This window comes from Danio rerio, chromosome 22, assembly GCF_049306965.1.
Source record: "Danio rerio strain Tuebingen ecotype United States chromosome 22, GRCz12tu, whole genome shotgun sequence".
In the NCBI taxonomy this organism is placed as follows: Eukaryota; Metazoa; Chordata; class Actinopteri; order Cypriniformes; family Danionidae; genus Danio; species Danio rerio.
Window position 1 is genome coordinate 11,130,001 of NC_133197.1, and position 21,203 is coordinate 11,151,203.

General features: G+C 36.7%; 2 protein-coding genes across 9 annotated transcripts in view; one reads left to right on the plus strand and one right to left on the minus strand.

Moving 5' to 3' along the window:
* The window catches only part of tspan7 (tetraspanin 7), a 53,185-nt gene extending 37,003 nt beyond the window's left edge, over positions 1–16,182 (minus strand). Inside the window, exon 1 of the mRNA NM_001130818.1 lies at positions 16,044–16,182. Coding sequence (NP_001124290.1) covers positions 16,044–16,124 — 81 coding nt within the window. The 5' untranslated portion in view covers positions 16,125–16,182. The remainder of the gene's footprint in view (positions 1–16,043) is intronic.
* Positions 1–21,203, plus strand: part of sgsh (N-sulfoglucosamine sulfohydrolase (sulfamidase)) — a 330,538-nt gene that overhangs the window by 274,838 nt on the left and 34,497 nt on the right. Inside the window, exon 1 of one of the 8 annotated variants that reach the window (XM_073936644.1) lies at positions 20,028–20,328. The exons of 2 other annotated variants lie outside the window; for them this stretch is intronic. The gene's annotated coding sequence lies outside the window, so the exon portion shown is untranslated. Of the gene's footprint in view, positions 1–20,027; positions 20,329–21,203 lie in introns of those variants that run through there. 5 more of the 8 variants (XM_073936639.1, XM_073936638.1, XM_073936637.1 and 2 more) reach the window with 5 other exon arrangements.

The following is a 21,203-nucleotide window of genomic DNA, read 5'->3' on the forward strand; positions in this document are numbered from 1 at the left end:
CTTGCCTAGAGCTCTATCTGTTGTTAAAAACTAGCCTAAAGGGGTGGTCCAGAATGTAATTTTAAGGCTTGGTTGTGTTGATAAGATGCAAAGCAATGTGTGCTCATGTTTCACTTGAAGGAAATCATGTTATTTTTTCATAAATCTCACTTTGATTATACACAGCTACTCAGCTAACATGAAATCGACTGTCATATTTCCTAGTTCCTCTGAAAGGCCCGCCCTCAAGTGACTCTGATTGGTTATCGTCATTATGTGCTGCAAAAGCACGCGCGTTTTGTGTAAACAGTCACTCAGTCAACAGTAACGAGTCTGTAATGAGTGAAAATTGGATGCGGCTCCTTTAAGAGTGTTTGTGTGCCATTGTGTGTGTGTTTATGTGTGTGCGTGTGTATACTATGAACTATCTGTAACACGAGAAGCGCATGTGACCAATGTTTATTTCTATTTTTCTCTCATGCTCGGATTAAGTTATTTTCTGTGGTGACGCTGGTGACAGAATAAAGCACAAGATGTGGCATGAGACCTGTGTGAGCCTTGATTGATTTATTTTGCTGTTACACTCTAGTTGGGAGAGCATTGCTGTATTTTTTTTTTAAATAAACGCGTTACACAACGTCTTTTATGCATATTCGGAATATGCCTGTGTAAGTAACATGAATCGTTCACATATCTTTTGCGACTTTATTGTCTTAGATGTAAAAAGCATGGAAAAAGCTGCCTGTGTAGAGAAACACTGCCGTCGCACACATAGTCGCACGTGTATGTGTGTATGTGTGTGTGTATGTGTGTGTGTGTGTGTGTTTACAGCAGTTTGACTGAAAAATATGGATTTGTAGCTTAATCGTTAGCGGTGGCGAACATTATTTCCCGTTGTTTACATCTTTCTTACAACATACCATTAAGGCTAGACACTGTACATGTCATGATCAATTTTAACAAATAAAAACACTTACAGGTCATGACTCAGAGTTCACAGCGTCTCCATGCTCCATCTTTGAGGAGATTTTAGCCGAATCCAGCACTGAACTGGGAGAGATTCTGGAAGCTGTGTTTTGTCAAATCATGCAAAAAACTAGCCTAGAGTTGTCTGCTGTTAAAATCTTGCATTGAGCTCCATCTGCTGTTAAAAACTAGCCTAGAGCGCTATCTGCTGTAAAAAACTAGCGTAAAGCATTGTCTGGTGTTAAAAAACTAGCCTAGAGTTTCGTCTGGTGTTAAAAACTAGCCTAGAGCACCATCAGCTTTAAAAAACAAGCCTAGAGCTCCATCTGGTGTTGAAAACTAGCCTAGAGCATTGCCTGGTGTTAAAACTAGCCTAGAGCGCTATCTGCTGTAAAAAAAACTAGCGTAAAGCATTGTCTGGTGTTAAAAAACTAGCCTAGAGTTTCGTCTGGTGTTAAAAACTAGCCTAGAGCACCATCAGCTTTAAAAAACAAGCCTAGAGCTCCATCTGGTGTTGAAAACTAGCCTAGAGTTGTCTGCTGTTAAAATCTTGCATTGAGCGCCATCTGCTGTTAAAAGCTTGCCTAGAGCACTTTCTGCTGTTAAAAAAATATGAGAGTGCCATCTACTGTTAAAAACTAGGCTAGAGCACCGTCTGCTGTAAAAACAAGTCTAGAGCTCCATCTTCTGTTAAAAACTAGCCTTGAGTGTCATCTGCTTTTAACAACTAGCCTAGAGCACCTTCTGCTGTTTAAAACTAGCCTAGAGCACTGTCTGCTGGTTAAAAAATTAGCCTAGAGCGCCACCTATTGTTAAAAACTAGTCTAGAGCACCATCTGGAGTTAAAAACTAGCCTAGAGCGCCGTCTGCTGTTAAAAACTAGATTGAAGTGCCATCTGCTGTTCATAATTGATTCAAGAGAGAATAGCTATGTATTCTGAAAATCTCTAGTGATAATTGATGCCTATTAAACCTCAGAGTATCACAACAAAACTGGCCTAAACAGTTTACTTTAAAAGAAATGTGAACGCAAAGAGAACTCATCATTTTGGTTCACATTTGGGTAAAATTGGTACATTTGAAAACTATCATCAGCAAAACATGGAGAGAACCAGGTAAAATACAAGTTTTAAAATGTGTAATATACCACGTCAACATTTCTTTTGGACAAACTGTTCAGCTTTAAGCTCTTGAGGCCAGTTCGTTTTCCCTCACACTTGACAGAGAAGCCGCATATGAATAAATCTCTGTCTGATCACTCCACCCCTGCAACCCAAAGGGTATGATAACCCCCAAAAGAATACACAAGACAGAATATTAACAAGCTTAAGGAGAAACAAACAGCGCGTCGGCATTAAGTATCAACACCTCCACACACTAAAAGACAGAATAAATCAGCAGCACTGCTGTCCTCGATGCTCATTTCCATAATAACACCAAAGGCCACTGGGAAAACTGGACCAGACGAGTCCTTAATTGTCTGCTTGTAATGAACAAGCCTGGCAGTGCTAATAACACTGGCTAAGAGCAAAATAATTCACGAGAAGGGCCAACCAAGAATCTCCAAATGCCACCAATTACAGAAGCACCAATATTACCAGTTCAAAAAGGTCCAATAGCTGCCTTTAATTACTTGTATTCTGTATTGACAGCATAATTTCCTTTCTGACAGCAGAATTGAAGATAAAATAAGTACATTTTTCAATAAAACCACAATTACATCTTTGATTTGACTTGCACTGTCCACAAAAACAGCAACTAAAGTTTTTCTAGCATAAGAATACCACCACAAATGTACATACAATAAATTTAATTCATCATATCTCTACAGCGCTTTATACAATGTAGACCGTCAAAAAAGCTCAACATATTAACAAAGTGTGATAAAAACAAATATTACTTATTTATGTTCATCTTACTAGAAACACAATGACAATGCTACGATTAGCTTAACAACATATATGCTAACACTTGTTTTGTAGGTGTATTACAATCACTGGCCACTTTATTGGTTACCCTGTTCAACTGCTTGTTAACGCAATTTTTAATCAGCCAATCAAATGTCAGCAACTCATTGCATTTAGGCATGTAGACATGGTCAAGACGATCTGCTGCAGTTCAAAGCGAGCATCAGAATGGTGAAGAAAAGTGATTTAAGCGACATTGAACGTGCCATGGTTGTTGGTGCCAGACGGGCTGATCTGAGTATTTCAGAAACTGCTGATCTACTGGGAGTTTCATACACAACATTCTCTAGAGTTTACAGAGAACTATTTGAAAAGTAAAAATATCCAGTGAGCGGCAGTTTTTTTGGGTGCAAATGCCTTGTTGATGCCAGAAGTCAGAGGGGAATGGCCAGACTGGTTCCAGCTGATATAAAGGCAAGAGTAAATCAAATAACCACTTCTTACAACTGAGGTATGCAGAAGAGCATCTCTGAATGCACAACACGTCCAACCTTGAAGCAGATGGGCTACAGCAGCAGAAGACCACACCTGGTGCCACTACTGTCCCCTACGAACAGGAAACTGAGGCTGCAATTCGCACAGGCTCACCAAAATTCGACAGTAGAAGATTGGAAAGACGTTGCCTGCTCTGATGAGTCTTGATTTCTGACGCAATATTCAGATGGTAGGGTTCGAATTTGGCGTCTGCAATATGAAAGCATGGATCCATCTTGCCTTGTATCAATAGTTCAGGCTGGTGGTGGTGGTGTAATGGTGTGGGGGATATTTTCTTAGCATACTTTGGGCCCATTAGTACCAATTGAGCATCGTGTCAACGCCACAGCCTACCTGAGAATTATAGCTGACCATATCCATCCATTTCTAAAAAAGTGTATCCATCTGCTGATGGCTACTTCCACCAGAAAAACATGCCTTGTCAAAAAGCACGAATCATCTCAGACTGGTTTCTTGAAAATGACAATGAGCTCACTGTACTCAAATGGCCTCCACAGTCACCAGATCTCAATCCAATAGAGCACCTTTGGGATGTGGTGGAACGGGAGATTCGCATCATGGATGTGCAGACGACTAATCTGCAGCAACTGCAAGATGCTATCATGTCAGAATCTCTGAGGATCATTTCCAGTACCTTGTTGAAACTATGCCACGCAGGATTGAGGCAGTTCTGAAGGCAAAAGGGAATTGTTAATTTTACAAAATGCACTTTGTACAATCCAAACAGGCTTTATTTATTTTGCAACAATATTATTGTTAGCTCAAAATGTGCTTAAGCTACTCTACAAAATATTTCCACTACTGAATGGAATAAAAATGTGTAGGATAACTGAACTTTAGTTTATATTTATTGTTAATTTCATTCATTCATTTTCTAGTCGGCTTAGTCCCTTTATTAATCCGGGGTCGCCACAGCGGAATGAACCGCCAACTTATCCAGCAAGTTTTTACACAGCGGATGCCCTTCCAGCCGCAACCCATCTCTTGGAAACATCCACACACACATTCACACACACACTCATACACTACGGACAATTTAGCCTACCCAATTCACCTGTACCACATGTCTTTGGACTGTGGGGGAAACCCACGCGGAGGCAGGGAGAACATGCAAACTCCTCACAGAAATGCCAACTGAGCCGAGGTTCAAACCAGCGACCTACTTACTGTGCGGCGACAGCACTACCTACTGCGCCACTGCCTCGCCCTTATTGTTAATTTTTGATTCTTTTTTTTTTTAACTAAAAAGACGATAAAGACAGCAGCTGGTTGAGAAGAACAAACAACATGACATGACATGCTAGCATTTATTTGTGATGCCTAATATTATCAACAAAATACTTCGAATATTTTTAAATACTTTAGTACTTTAAATATTTGGTAAATGTCAATTAAGTAGTATCTTGATTTTTCAACTTCACAAAGAAGCACATCAACAAATCTATTGTTAAAGGACAAACCAAAGCATGAAATGCTAACGTTTGTTTTGAGCATAGCATGATACCCAATGAAATGAATGAAATGAAATTTTAAAACATTTGCTAAACAGACGCCAAGTTGTTTTTTAACTTTATTTTATTTGGAAATCTCTAAAGATGTACAAAAACAATGTTAGCAGAAAAACCATGCTAGCCTAGCATTCGTTTTGAACGTCTTTAACAACAAAGAGGTTGGTTTTCCGTTTATAAACATTTGCTTTGTAACTTTACCAAATCAAAGTTATTGTTGCCAGAGAAAATATACCACTACATGCAAGGGCTTAGACAGAATCATCGCCAGAGCTACTTGAAACATTCGTTAATAGTTAGTTAATGATGGCTTTCTGAAAGCTATTACAATTAACAGAATAATGCTAGCTACTATTGTTGTTTTATTCTACCATCAAGCCTGTTTTTAACTCGCACGTTTTTGAGAATTTGATGTACAAAAGCCTGTTTTTTAGTACACTACTGCTGCTGACATACAACAACAGACTACAGCACAACAACAGCACTAGACTTTGACTACTAGCCAAGGTATTTATTCTTAGGTGTTAAAATTACTCATCCATATTTAATTCAGTAAAACATGGCACTTTTCCATCTTTCTAATGCATCCCTCGTTCCCTCAATTCCCAGGAGACAGTTTAGTGAGAACAGGATTCCCGTCGCTCACTGTGATTTGTTCAAACAATCTATTTTAAGATGTCGGGATCACACAGAGAAACGCATGCCATTCCAGGTGTGTATCAGATCCACACACACACACACACTGCAAAGTCATAGTCACATGCTGAGTCGATGCAACCTACAAAACAGCGTTACATAATCAATCAAATTGAGCAGTCAATAACATTTCAGCTCTGATGGATTCAATAAAGAGCATTTACTGCAGCAAACTTACCAATCATTTCCATTTATCATCATCAAGAAAGTGCTTTAGGAGTTCTTTTTGATTTCTAACTGATTTCCTTCTCAGACGACACGTGGGTCAAAGGTGGCACGAGGGGTTAAATTACATCCGAAGCTTTAATACTGTTGACTGCATTGAAATATGAAGCGAGCGGATGTGCTGCAGTCCTGTGGCTAATTTAAGCTCTAGAGACACAGATTTGTCTCATGGGGGACACGGGGACATCTGGGACATTCTTCTGTCTCTCTGGAAAACATCCGTCTTTAAACAAGGGATTAGAAAGAGTTTAGCGAATAAGAGCAAATTCATCTTTGCACAAAATCGGATAGAAATCCAAAAGTAACAGTAAAAAAAGAATTATTATGAATGCTAATAACCTTATTAATTAGCATTCTTATGCTAGTTTCTACGTAGATCTTGTCAAACATTTTCTACTAAACATTTTTTATTTATAGTTGCAATGTAGAAAGCAAGCTGTGAAATGTAAGAATACAGTTTCCAGTCATTAAATGTTTGAAAATGAAATACATTTTTGTTACTATTACAAGTACAGTTAACTTATTTAATCTTTTGTGAGTTCAAATCAGAATTAAAAAATGTGAAATGTTTCTGTTATGTCGGCGCCAATAGCCTAGTGGTTAGTGCGTCGACATATAGCACCCAGGTGCTCATGGCCACCCGAGTTCAATTCCCGTCCTGAGGTCCTTTGCCGATTTTTCCCCTCTCTCTGCTCCCCATACTTTCCTGTCTGTAAATCTCCACTAAACAAATATTACAAATGTTTCTGTTATAGTAGAGTTAACAGTGACAAATCAGATACATCAATTTGTAAAACATAAGCTCAGCCCACACTTTCAAATGGCAACTCCCTATATATAAACTCCGCCCACACTTAAAATGACATCTCCCCATATTATAAGCCAGGGGTGTCCAAACTGGGGGTGTCTTGCAGATTTTAGCTCCAACTTGCCTCAACACACCTGCAAGGATGTTTCTAGAAAGCCTAGTAAGAGCTTGATTAGCTAGCCCAGGTGTGTCTGATTAGGGTTGGAACTAAACTTTGCAGGACACTGGCCCTCCAGGACCGAGTGTGGACATGCCAAAATGACAACTCCCTATAATATAAGCTCCACCCACACTTCAAAATGACAACTTCCTATTTATAAACTCCACCCACACTTTAAAATGACAACTCTCCATTTATAAACTCCACCCACACTTCAAAATGACAACTCTCCATTTATAAACCCAAGCCCCAGTTCTAAATGACAACACCCCATAAAATAAGCTCCACCCACACTTCTAAATTACAACACCCATAACATAAGCTCCACCCACACTTTAAAATGACAACTCTCCATGTTATAAGCTCCACCCACTCTTCAAAAATGACAACTCTCCATGTAATAAGCTCCACTCACACTTCACAATGACAACTCATCATATTATAAGCTCCACCCACACTACAAAATGACAACTTCCCATTTATAAACTCCACCCACACTTCAAAATGACAACTCTAAATTTATAAGCCTAAGCCCCAGTTCTAAATTACAACACCCCATAAAATAAGCTCCACCCACACTTTAAAATGACAACTCTCCATGTTATAAGCTCCACCCACTCTTCAAAAATGACAACTCTATGTAATAAGCTCCACTCACACTTCACAATAACAACTCATCATATTATAAGCTCCACCCGCACTACAAATTGACAAATTCCCATTTATAGGCTCCACCCACAGTTCTAAATTACAACACCCCATAATAAAAGCTCCACCCACACTACAAAATGACTACTTCTCATTTATAAGCCCACCCACAGTACTAAATTACAACTCCACATAATATAAGCTCCATCCACACTTTAAAATGACAACTCCCCATATTATAAACATCACCTTCACCTCGAAAATACAACTCCATGTACAAGCCCTGCCCACACTCCCAAATTCAAACTCCCCATATTATAAGCTCCACCCACAGCTCCAACTGACAACTCTTCATATTATAAGCTCCTGCCACATGTCAAATAATAACTTCCCATAATATAAGCCCCGCCCACAATACAAAGTGATGACTACCCATATATAAAGCCCAACCCACACTTCTAAATTACAACTCCCCATAATATAAGCTCTGCCCATATTCCACATTACAACTCATGACTTAAAGCATAACTGCTTTGCTGAAGCCAACTAACTTGTAATCATGAGTTTAACGTAATTGGTTCTACTAGTCGGAAACTAGCATTTACACTAATACCAACATGACGCGAATACAACATAACCACTATACATGTTGAGATTAGCAGTGCCACTTATGGCATTTTTGCTTTCAGCGAAGACACTAAAAGGACTCTAAAACGTGTTGCGTCACGTCTAGTTAACTCGAGGTGTACGATTATCTTCACAAATAGCAGGCATGTTATTGTGAAACGCAATCTAAAGCAGCCTGTGTGAAATGCACTGGTTATTTCGTTCAAAGCAACAGGCATTAGTGTCATCTGCCTTATATTCAGCCTGTCTTTTCCCATCTGCCTCTGGGAGAGCAGAAGAGGGTCGACAGCAGGACACAAAGTCTGTCCGCGTTCAGACAAATAGAGCAAAGCCAACAGGTCCATTTTCATTCGTCACTCACTGGCTCTCCATCTAATTTCTGCTTCTATCTTCACATCTCGCTTCAATTACGCCCTCGCTCGCTCGCTTGCTCTTTCATCACCACCTGAGTTTCAAAGCTCATTTCTAGCTGTTCTGCGAACGCACAATTCCCTTTGCTGATGCTAATCAAGCTTTTATACTCTATAATGCAAGAGCTGCTCCATATCATCTTTATTTGAAAGAAATGATGATTGAATCATAGGGCTGCAACTAATGATTATCTTAATAATCGATTAATCTGTCGATTATATTTCTAATTATTGATGAATCGGGTTACAAAAAAAAAAAAAAACATTAGTTTCCAACCCTTTATTCAAAAAAGCACATCCCTGAGCTTAATAATAGTAATAATAATAATAAAATTAAAAACTAAGTAGTTTTGTCCTGTTTTCAATTCAAACATCTAAACTTTTAAATCAAGATACAAACTAGACACATGAAATAGCATTAAAAAGTATGTTTGTTTTCTAAAAAAAAAATAAATAAATAAATAACACCTCAAAATGTATTGATTGTTTGCTTAAAACAAGCAAAATTATTTGTCAATGGGGTGAGAAAAATGATCCTAATGAGATATAAACTCAAACAGAAGATAAACTCTGCTGCTATTTGGGGATTTCCGCCTGGATTTGGCCTACACAAATTTAAAAGCTTCCCAAATCCACATGCAGAGGTGTAAATGCAAAAAATTGGTATCATTTTAAAGAAAACCCATTGAATTTTCATAAAACACTATTGAAAGTGTTTAAAATAACTGTATATGTCATCTGTGTTATAATAAACATCTAAAAAAAGAGGCGCTTTTTGTATTTTTTTTAAATAAACTCAAATTTTAAAGTGTACCTTTTAGGTTCTGTGTGGTCTAGGGTGCTGTAATTAATTTTGTTGGTTCCTGCACATGTTCGTAATTATAGGAAAAAAAAGAAAAATGTCTCTACCATAATCTATGCACAAGTTATTGCATTTCAACTGATGAGAGGTGCTGTACAAGCCACAGATACCGATCCTTGTTTACATATTTCACTATTCTTTTGTTTGATCAAACATAATTCACTGTGTTTGGACCACATCAGACATATAAAAGGATTACTTATGCACATCACCTCAAAAACAGAGGAGAATGGCCCTGAAGGGCACAGCATAAGGTAAGAGATGACAGCTGTCTGTGCTATCTGGGGCAGCTTATTGATCATAAATGTATTGTTTACATTTCTGCGCCATGGAAACACCACAATTCATTCAACAACTGTTTGGCATATGAATATAGTTCAGTAAAAAGAATGCTAGAACTGTATGAGCACCGGCAAGAGCTTTCCTTTGATCTATAACTTGTACATGTGTCATATGAAAAAATATGAAAATGAACCAATGTAAAATACCCAGCTCGGGTATCCAAAATACTGTGTATTTAAGTGTAAATAACTTTTATACAGTAGGATAAAAACCAAAGTGATGCATATGTGCATAAAATATAGATTCTACACTTTCAAACAACACCACTTACGGGGGTCTAGTGCAACGCTAGCCCTTTAAATCTGAAAGCGAAATTTGATGACGTCATGGACCCGGTACCGGGTCCGCAGAGTTTAAGTGGTTAAGCATCACTTCATTTTCTCATGCCATTTTTCTTGTCTGTTCTTGATTTAAGATTTTTTAAATATTTGGACTGGAAATTAGACGAAATTAGGAAGAAAGAAAAGCTTTTTTTGTAGTGCAGCTATACATGACAACCTATAAAAATGAATGATCAAAAAAAGGCGAGTGAATAAAAACGTGTCTTTAGTCTTGCAATGCAAAGTAACAAAACCACCACTGCTTTACTACTGTTAACTCTTTCACTGCTGAGTTTAAAAGATTTTATCTGGAAACAGGAGTCAGTTTTTTAGGCAACCATTATTTTAGAACATTCACCCTTAATGTTTCCGTGGTGATGCATAATGTTTGTCAGGTGACACACCACAGCAACAATAGCGCTGTATGACAGATGTATCCCTTTTATTTAGTTTTTTTTCGTTTTAATTCAACATATTCAAACACTCGCTCATCATGTCGTCAACTACCTCATATTCCAATTCACATAAACGTATAAGTGATCGTGATCTATAACGTGAGATGGGCGTCGCCATGTTTACTTGCGGCCCTGCGTTTGCCTCATTCATAAAAGCAGAACACGCAGGATTCAGCACGTAAATTCATCAGTTACTCCCAAATACATGCAAATGAGCAGCTGGTGAACTTAGAGAAGAATAGATTTATTTTTATAGTTACTTTCACTGTGTATCTGATATGAATTTAACACATCGGCAAATAATATTTGAATGGATTGTTAGACTTCTTTGTGTGTTTTACTAACTCAAAATTGTTGTTTTACAACACAAAAAAAATCTGTAATTTCCGGCAGCTGGGGTGCTCGGAAAAAAAGTAAAATAACTGGCGTTAAACTACAGAAATTTCCCGTAAAATAACGGATATTAAAGAGCCCCTATTATGGGTTTTTGAAGATGACCTTCCATCTAGTGTGTAACCCAGATCTAAGTTAAGTAAAATATCCAGCTAAGGCATTTGATTGATTCAATTGATTCATCTATAAAAGAGTCGATTCATAGTGCTTCAAATGAATCGTCTTGATAATGAGTCTTTAGCCGTTTCGGCATAATGTCGATATGAACCTTAAGCCCCGCCCAATTGTTGCGCGCGCAAACCCGGGAAAATTGAAACCTGCGGCCCCGCCCACAAACAGTAGCAAAGATGTGAAGTTACAATTTAACGAAGGCATCGCCAAACCATACCCCTGCGTTTGACGCAGAAGTATAAATAAGCCTCAACTAAGCTGATTAACGTGACTCCACACAGGAAGTAGGGAAAGTAATTGAAAAAACTGACCTAGAAAAATTAGATCGATTATAGGTTCTGAATGTCGATTTCAAATACATTTAGATTATTCGTCCTATTTGCATGTCCATGCGTGTATTCAAATGTCTGCACCACAAAACAAGCATAACTTAATTGGAAACACTGGTCCGCCTTGATCTTTGCTGCTTTGGCAGGGGGGTGTGGCAACACTAAAACACCATCCAAGCTGTTCGCCAATCACATTGCACTGAGAAAGCTAACCAATCATACACACTTTTCAGAAGGCTAGTCTTCATCAAACCTCGAACTAATAGAGTTGTTTGTGCCAGGCTGGGGTGGGAGGTACTGTAATGATGTAATCAATGTGTAAAATAATGCATAATTCAAACTACCAAACAGGAGAAACAGAATCAAAACTTTGTATTAAAGCATAACAGGTTTAAAATATGTTAGCCATCTATCAACATACAAGCTGTTTTAAATCAGTTTGTGAAATGTGATTGAACATGACTAGTAAGTTAATTTGATTTATTTCAAACATTTAAACCTACCACTGATGTTTTACAGTGTGCCAAATAAATGTGGCGTCTACTCTTGAGTCTACAGCAGAATTACGCTGTGTTATGGCCCAAACGGTTTGGATTTGGGTCAGGCGCTGGATCACTGTGCCAAGTGGGATTACTGACAGCCTGAAAGCTCAACAGCCGCTGGTTGTTGGTGAATGAGCAACTCTGCATTACTCAAGCTCCAGTGAGCGCAGAAGGAAGCGTGATGGAGACGGTTACCTACTAACACAAACTCGGTGTTGAGCTACATGAGATCTGAAGCCCAGATTCAGCTCAATATCAGAAAGCACAATATGCCTGTTTAGAAGCCTTTTTAACATGCAGCTCAATGTTTATTCACTGGAATTTGTGTCTTAATGTATTATTATTGTCTGACTTGCTGAATGAGAGTCGCCATTAAGAGTCATTTCAGGGCCAGAAAATGTAATTTTTTTCAATGCTAAGTATATTCAAAAATGCAGAATGTGCCATCATTATGCAAATTTATTTCAGATAAACATCATATCTTCCTGAAAGGTTCAAATTTCTTAAATATTTGGTTACATTCCTGGACAACACCAATGTGATTTATAGAGAGATCTGTCCAAAATGGTTCGCAAATGGATTTAATGAATTGTGAAATTCACCATTTACATCAATTATTTGGCACATTTAACTCATTTCTCTCTTTTGTTTTAAACAATCAGTGACAAAATGGTGTCATAGACCATTTATCAAACTCTTAACTAACAATAGCTTCAGGCTATGGCATTTTTTTGGCCAACAGAACTATTGTAGCTCCCTGCTCCCTGACTCTTTATTGGTGTAAATAAAGTGTTTTTATTTACACCAATAAAGATGTTTTCCTATGATTTATTTGAGTGCAACATTCCCTCCACCGACACCAACACGAACACTGAAACGCCCCATTCACACGAGGCGTCAGCGTCAACGCTTCCCATTCACCTTGAATGGGTGATGTCAGGCGTTGCCGAACTGCATTGTGGATCCGCCGGTGCCGCTTCAGTGGTGTTGCTCGCTGCAGGAGTTGGGAATTTCTCAACTTTTCAAGCGACAACGGATGCGTCAGCCGATCAGATTGCTTTATGCAAATACACCAGCTCAAACAGTAGTCAATTAAAGACTAACTTCATTGGCTGACGCTGCTATGACGATCGCGTCAGCCCCAACTTCAGACACACCCTCTATCAAGTGTTCACGCTGAAGCACCGTGTGAATCGGGCGTAACACAGCGTCAGCCAATGAAATTAGTCAGCAATCACCTATTGTCTGAGCTGGTGATTGCATACAGCGATCTGATTGGCTGGCTTGACTTTTCTCGCTTGAAAAGTTGAGAAAGTTCCAACTTCTTAAGCTAGCAACGCCACTGTAGCACCGCCGGCGGATCCACAATGCAGTTCGGCCACGCCTGACATTACCCATTCATGGTGAATGGGAAGCATTGAAGCTGACGCCCCGTGTGAATGGGGCCTAAGAGCTTTGTATACAAAAAGAAAACAAAACCAAAAGTAAGCAAACCGTAAAACAAACATGAAAGCCATATACAAATAAACAATTATCACTTGAATTCAATAAAAAAAAAAAAACATGTTAAACGTGAAATGTCAGTACCTTGTTCTCCAATCAAACCAGAAGCTTAACCTTTAAGCTGTTGCAGACCTCAAAGCTGGGACGCCATGATCATATGCGATCTCTGTGTCTGTTTATATCCGTAACAGTAACCAATTCAAAATAAAAGACTTCCCTTTTCACACTGAGTGCATCCATAACACAAATTAAATTAAATACTGTTAATATCCAATATACATATAACAAAGTAGAAGAGAAAAAAAGTGTGTAAAATAAAATCAGTATAAAAATATTGTAGAAAATCGACACAACAATATTAAACAATATCAAAGTCATTAACAACTATTGTGCAAACACTTTAGAATATATTGCATTAGTCTAAATAAACATTACACAATGCTAAATTGCACATTAGGAATATAAATCTATGAATATACTGCATGTATGTAATCACATTCAGTTTCTAGTATCAACCTTTAACCAGAAACTGCTAAAATTTGCAATATCAAAATCACTTAAAGTTATATTATACACTAAAAACCTACTTCTACATTACTTGATAAACTAATTGGTCACTTTAGATATTAATAAAATAGTCTCTTCTGGTCTAGACGTGCCATTTTTGGTCAGATTAAGGGCATTTCAACCTAGGCATGTTTGATCAAATTAAAGTGAATTCAGGTGTGACTGCTTATTCATTTGAATAAGTATGAACACTGACATTTTAAACCTTGGTGTACACCAAATAAGTAGATTGAAGCATCTTAAAATATTATTGAATTTTCACACCACCACCAATAAGAGCAATAAAGTAGCCTGAAGTCATTTATTTTAATGTGACAAGCTACAGCGAAAGCGGCGCAATGATGAAGGAAAGTTAAAATCAGGTCAACTTTATGCTAATGAGCTATGACGCATTCCGACAGCAACCTTCATCGCAATGTAAAAGTCCATCGCTTGAGAGGGTTCAAGAGAATGTAGTCCAATAAACCACAGTAGTTCCCAAGCAAAACGAAGGAGATGTTGATTGCTGCTATGTGGATTTCTCAGTTCGCAATGTAGAATGCGCACAAATTAATGTTAATGTAGAGACCAAGGCTATTAAACATCTTCTATAAACAGCATGAAACTAGACTAGCATTGCTGGTGGTGGTGTGAACACACGGCTAATCTCAATCCACTTCCAAACAAACTCTGGTGTGCTTTGACTTGCATATGAACTTAACACATTTGTTTAAGTATCCGTTAGCTCCTTACCCTGCTTTGACTCTAGTTCTCAGCTGAAAAAGTTGTTTAGACAATATTCTTTGGGATTTAAATATAGATCATAAAAATCTTTCTTTTGAATATGTACTTGCAGATTTAGATTGACAAAGCGGATGCCAAATGGATCATGACCAAATACATATTTGTTTTAGATCCAGACCAAAAACCCCAAGAGAAGGAAATATGTCTCATTGCAGTAGATTTTTGTTATTCGTGTGTGCAATGGAAACATTTCTGGCTCTGTTTTAACTCCTTTACACACAAAATGAAAATGTGAACACTAAGCAAACAGGATTACATGTATCATTTATATTTTTGGAGTGGACCAAACAAATCAAAAGAACTGAACTACAAATGTGAACACACTCTCTGATGAATCACAGACCGCACTATGCATATACCTGGCCATAACATTTAAAAAACCCCTATAGTCCTTTACAAATGTTTGTTAAAGCCTTATTCATTAAAGTTATAGTAATGCAATCTAACTGAATCTCACACACAGATACCAAACCAGTACCGGGGCGGTGCCGAGTTAACTCTCCAAATGACTTTCAGCAGACAGAAACCATCATGTTTATGCCTGAAGATGAGGACGCTGACGTCTCATATTCATATGACAGAGATGAAGGTCACTTCAACCCCTAATAAACCGGTTTAATTTCTAGAACTTGAGCAGATTTGGACATTAACATTTAAATCTATAATTTAAGATGTGCATGTGTTCAGACCTGGACATCCAAATCTAATTCATGACCAATCATTTTCTGCAAACGTCTTTGTTTGGACATTAAAATCCAATTCATGATCAATCACTTCCAGCTCCTGTCCATATTTGGCCATTAATATTTGAAAAATATGATTAATAATGTACAGCATTTGCTCGTATTTGAACATTAATATGCAGTTAATAATTCACAACCCTGTGTATAAGTCCATTTCTGAACATGAATATTCAACTCATGACGAATAATGTTCTGGCTATGTCCATATTTGGATATTAACATATTTTTTTTATTAATAATAACATCAAACACCTTGATTCTGACTCTCCAAAACGTCTCGTTTTTCATCTTTTTTCATTACTGGCATCAAAAATGCACATTGTCCATCCTAATCTCGAACACATTTAGTGATGCACATAATCATATTCGTGTTTCTAATGGCCTCGGAAGGGTCCAGCCCTGCCATGATGGAGATGCACTTGTTTTCCAGTGGCGCAATAATGCAACAAACGTCTTATTATGATAATAAATCATTTCAAATGCTTGACGGCACGCTGCAGAAACATGACACGCTCAAAAACGCCAACAAATTGCTCTCACTCACCCAGAACACGAAGGAATAGACGATGAGGAGCGTTTTGAGGCAGGTTATGACTGGTTTGGTCTCCATTCTCCTTGATGCCATGAGCGCAGTGGGTTTGTGCTGCTGTGATTCTCCGCTGCGCCTCTGCTCCAGTCACTCTAGATCCGCCTGGCCAATCACGGGGCGAGATACCCCGCAAAGGTCCCGCCCCTCGCTGTCAGGCTCCCAGCCGGCCAATCAGAGGAGGAGTAAGGAACGTTCAATCCCCGCCTCCGAGACGCGACGCCCTCTGCTGGACGTCACATGACAGTGACGACAGTTGCGCTAAAGGTGAGGCAGGTGGCTTTTGCGTCAGTGAAAAGTGAGGAAAAAATGAAAGCAGGTTTTTTAATCTATGTAAATATGTCCGGGGTTTTGGGGAAATTAATATTGAATATTGAATCAGAGACGTTTTGTTAGTATTGTTAAAGGACATAAGATATGATTTTACAGCATATTTATTTACAGCTAAAGCGGGATTTTTTTTAAATAGTATTTTTTTTGTCTTTCCAAGAATAAACTAAATTTAAAAAGTGTTTATTTTGAGTCTAGTTCATTTGCATTTATTTATTTTTTTTGTCAAATAAGTTTTATTGATGAAGACACAGATTCAAGACAAAATTAATTCTGTTTACATATTTTGTCCACATATAACATAGGCACAGCAAATAAGGAAATTAAAAGGAGAAAATTAAAAATTAAATAAATAAAATAAAAATAAAATCACCCACCCACATAACAAGCAAACTTGTTACAAAGACCTGTTTGAAAAATAGAGTATGAAGACAAAGCATGTTAAAACATTACAGAAATGATGCATTATTATGAGTTTTTTTTTCAAGGTAACAGATAAAGGGATTGCAAATTTTGTCAAATTGTTCCAGTTTTCTTTTCAAATAGTATCTAATTCGCTCCAAATGTAACATAGAAGCAATTTCTCCAAGCCACAGTTTACATGTAGGGGATTCCTTTTTTTCCAAAACAGTAGCAGTAGCTTTTTGGCAGTAGTTAAGCAGTATGAGAGCATTTTATGTTGTGTATTTGACAACAAATGTGTTTGTTCAGAGAATCCCAGAATTACAAGCATTGGATCTGGTTGTAATTGCAACTTCAACACTTCGGAAAGCACATCAAAAATTCCATTCCAATAATTCTGTATCTTAGAATAAAAAATAAAACTGTGAGATAGATCCGCATCTGATGAATTACATTTGTCACAAAGAGGTGAAATATTTTGGAAAATTCTATGTAATTTTTTCTTTGAATAATGTAACCTATGAATTATTTTAAATTGAATAAGACAATGTCTAGAATTAATAGATTGTTTATTAATATCCTCCAAACCTGACTGCCACATTTCTTCTGAAATTTTCACTCCCAATTCTTTCTCCCACTCTTCCTTAAAACATTTTGTGGAGGGGGAAGTAACAGATAGTAGTTGTTCATAAATTATTGATAATGGTTTTTTACTACCTTTACACCAATCTAGGCATTTGTCAAGGATGGAAGGGGGTGTACTATCCAATGAAGACGTATGGGCATGTATGTAGTTCCTTATCTGTAAAAATCTGAAAAAATTATTCTGAGGGAGTTTAAATTTCTGCTGTAATTGGTTAAATGAAGCTAGATTTCCATCAGCGAAAAGATCTCCTACAGTATGTGCACCCATTTCCTTCCATTGCGTAAAAGTTCCATCTAATGTAGATGGTATAAATGATGGATTCTTAGCAATGGGAGTTAGAAGAGAAATTGACTTTATCTTGCATTTATTTTTTACCATACACTTTTTAGCCTGACGTCGAATACGTTGTATTTTTGCAACTTTTAAATGCTGAAATTGTGTTTATCAAAAATATATATACAAAATAAAAAAATGTGCACGTTAATAACAATAAAAAAAAATCATTCACTTCCAACCATATTTAATAAACTTATAAAAATATGAACAAAATAAAACTAGTTTATCATTTAATTAATTATCAGCATATAACTATTTATTTATTTTTTTTACCTAAAATGATTTTAATGCTAGAAATGACTTTTGATACAAAAAAAGAAATATCATAAACCTCAACAAAATTAAATAAACTTAAAATACTGCTTAAGTGTGTCCCGGAAACGGCTGGAGGGGCATCCGCAACAACGTGCTGGATAAGTTAGCAGTTCATTGCGCTGTGGCGACCCCGGATTAATAAAAGGGACTAAGCCGAAAAGAAAATGAATGAATGAATGTATTGCTTAAGCAGGCTAATAATAATTGACCTTAAATGGTTTAAAAAAATATATATATTTTTTATTTACAACATAAAATAATACATTTCATATCTCTCCTAACCGCATCTTTTTAACCCTTCTAATTCGCCTATGTGTTTTAAATGTAAAACTGTAGGTACTTTAACACATTCAGGCCCAAGGGGGGTTTGGGTGGTTTGAAAGAAGTCAACTTTTCCCCCCAAGTCAACTTTCACCGTATTGTTGTAGAGAAAACATTTTATAAGTAGCTTTTATTCTTGGACCTTATTCTTCAAAGAAAATAAAATGACCAATAAAAAGTTGTAAAGCACTAAAAGTGGCCCATATTAATACTTGTAAGCTATTGCTGTTATTCATGAATTTTCAAATGTACTTTTTTTTTAGAAAAGATGCTTGAAAAATCGAAAAGCTCTACATTCTTATTATTATGTTTATATGTTGTTTATTATTCAAATGGCCAAATTCTGAGACCGAGGAAAGATGAATGTGTTTGCCAGTTTGTTTACCTACTAAATTTCAATATGGCACAGTTTTAAATGAAAGAAATGCTATTTCCCCCCCTATGAATATATCATAAAGAAGCCTAAAAATAAGTAGCCTCTTCATATTACTTTATTCTAAATCTTTAGAAAATGTTTTTGGTACATCAAAAAGTGTGACCGTCCGACAAGCTAATTCAACAAAAAATGTGTTTAAAATCTTGCTATATTTAAAACTCATAATTAGATAGAAAATGAGTCAAACGACTGCAAAAAGGTCCACTTTTTGAGAAAAAAACCCCACCCCTTTTAACAGGCTGGCTACAAATGTGGTCATGTAACAGACTGAAAAGGTTTGGTCTTTGGTGCTGGTCTTTGGTTTTTTTCATCAGCTAATAACCTTTGCCACCATAAAAAAATATTTTACTTATATGGATAAGTGATAAATCTCCATCACTTAAAGCTTGGGACAAGATACTTTTTGAGTTATTTCCCTTGGAACATCTTACCTATGTTTTACACTAAAAACAACATTTTTTTTAAGTTATGACTCCATATTTGCATTATTTGGAAGTCATTGCTCTATGCTAAAAGGAACTCTGAAACTGTATTATGACTGAAACTGTATTATCTGAAAAATAAGCAATGTTTTAGCCCATTTTCTGATCTGTTTTATTTGGAGTAGTCCTGTTTTACATACATTTTCTCCCCTTTATTCTCTAGGTATTTTTCTTTGTCTTTTGAAGATGTAGGCTATTGTCATGTCTGTATACTGTATTATATAAGTATATATACATATACTTTCTTAAGACAAAAAATATTGTAGGAAAAATACAGTGAAAATGTCTTTGCTCCGTTAAACATCATTTGGAAAATATTTGGGGGGCGAATCATTCTGACTTCAGCTAAATATGTAATTGGTTCAAACTTTTCAATTGCTATACTAATCAAAATATCAATGTCGTCATGTGTGTGTGTTATCATGAGCCCTATATAACAGTCCTATTTAGAAAAGTGTCTCATTTCAGACAAGAAATGTCTAAAATTATCTATATAATGGTTAAAATTAAGCCAAAAAGTTAAACCTCCACGTCATTTTCCTCCTCTCTTTCTCTCAGCAGAAGCCTCATGTGATCCTTCAGTGTGGTGTGAAATAAGTTCACAGTTCTGCTTCAGATTTAGCACGCAGCCCTGCTATATTTGACACTCCACATTAGCAGCCTATCGAGAAGCCACTGAAGTGAGAATCAACTCGGACACGCGCACAACTGTCACCTCGTGCCCGCGCGTGACGATGTGAGGCCGATTCATTAAACATGCGACATATTGACACGATAAATGAACACATAGAGCGTAACAAATGTATAAGAATCGTATTAACACGATGAATGAACACAAAAGAGCGAACAAATCTATGAAAATCGTGATTATCGAAGGTGTTTAAGGCCACTGAATATAACAAACTATACTTTTGTTCATAATGTTACATCGACTGAGGATGTAGGACGACTGTTTGCTCAAGGTAAAAGTATGAGGTATGATTGTATAACTTGTAATTATTAAACCGTGTTTATTCTTGGTTTATGAACTTTTCAACAGGTGTGTGCCAATGTGAGTCAGTTTTATTGAGGTGAACAAGCGTCTGCACACACGAAAAATACAGTAACAATTATAGTAAATGCACACAAATAAGGGATTGAACCATAGTATGGTGAAAATTGAACCATATAAAGACCATTTTGAGGGATGTAAACAAAAGCAATATGGTCCAACATATTTCCTGTTTTACATTTTTTCATTTTTATAGCCTCCGAGAATTCAAAAAGAGACACATATTGATAAATAATGTTATGAAAGCTGTTTTAACATTAAGGTTTAGTTAAATTGCCTCTTGTTACAGTTATAAAATAGTTTAATAACAAGTAGGAAATGCTCATGGGTCACATTGAAATGGTTTATAGTAAAGTACCTGAATTAAACTGTTCTGTGTTGTTTCTATTGACTTAATTTCTATTAAGTTGTTATGGAAGCCTAATACAACATCATAGAAATGTGAACAAATTAGCCTACCTAAGGTTCCTACTACTGTGCTACAATTAGCATTTATTATAGTAAAAACTACAGTATTTATTAGTTTATCGTATCACCAAAGTTTATAATACAGTATGATGTAGCCTTAATTAACAGTGTTTTAAATGCTATAATATATGCTTACATATGCTATACAGTAGTAAGCTACATTAGTGTGGTACAGAAACACAGTATTTACTGTAAATTACTGTAGTATTTTTTTATTGTTTTTGAACTTTTTTGGTTTTATTAGTTGATTAGGATATCAAAAATGTCAGAAATATGTATTTTATGTGTAGTGGTCATTCAGACCATGATACACTGATACCAACAGGATAAC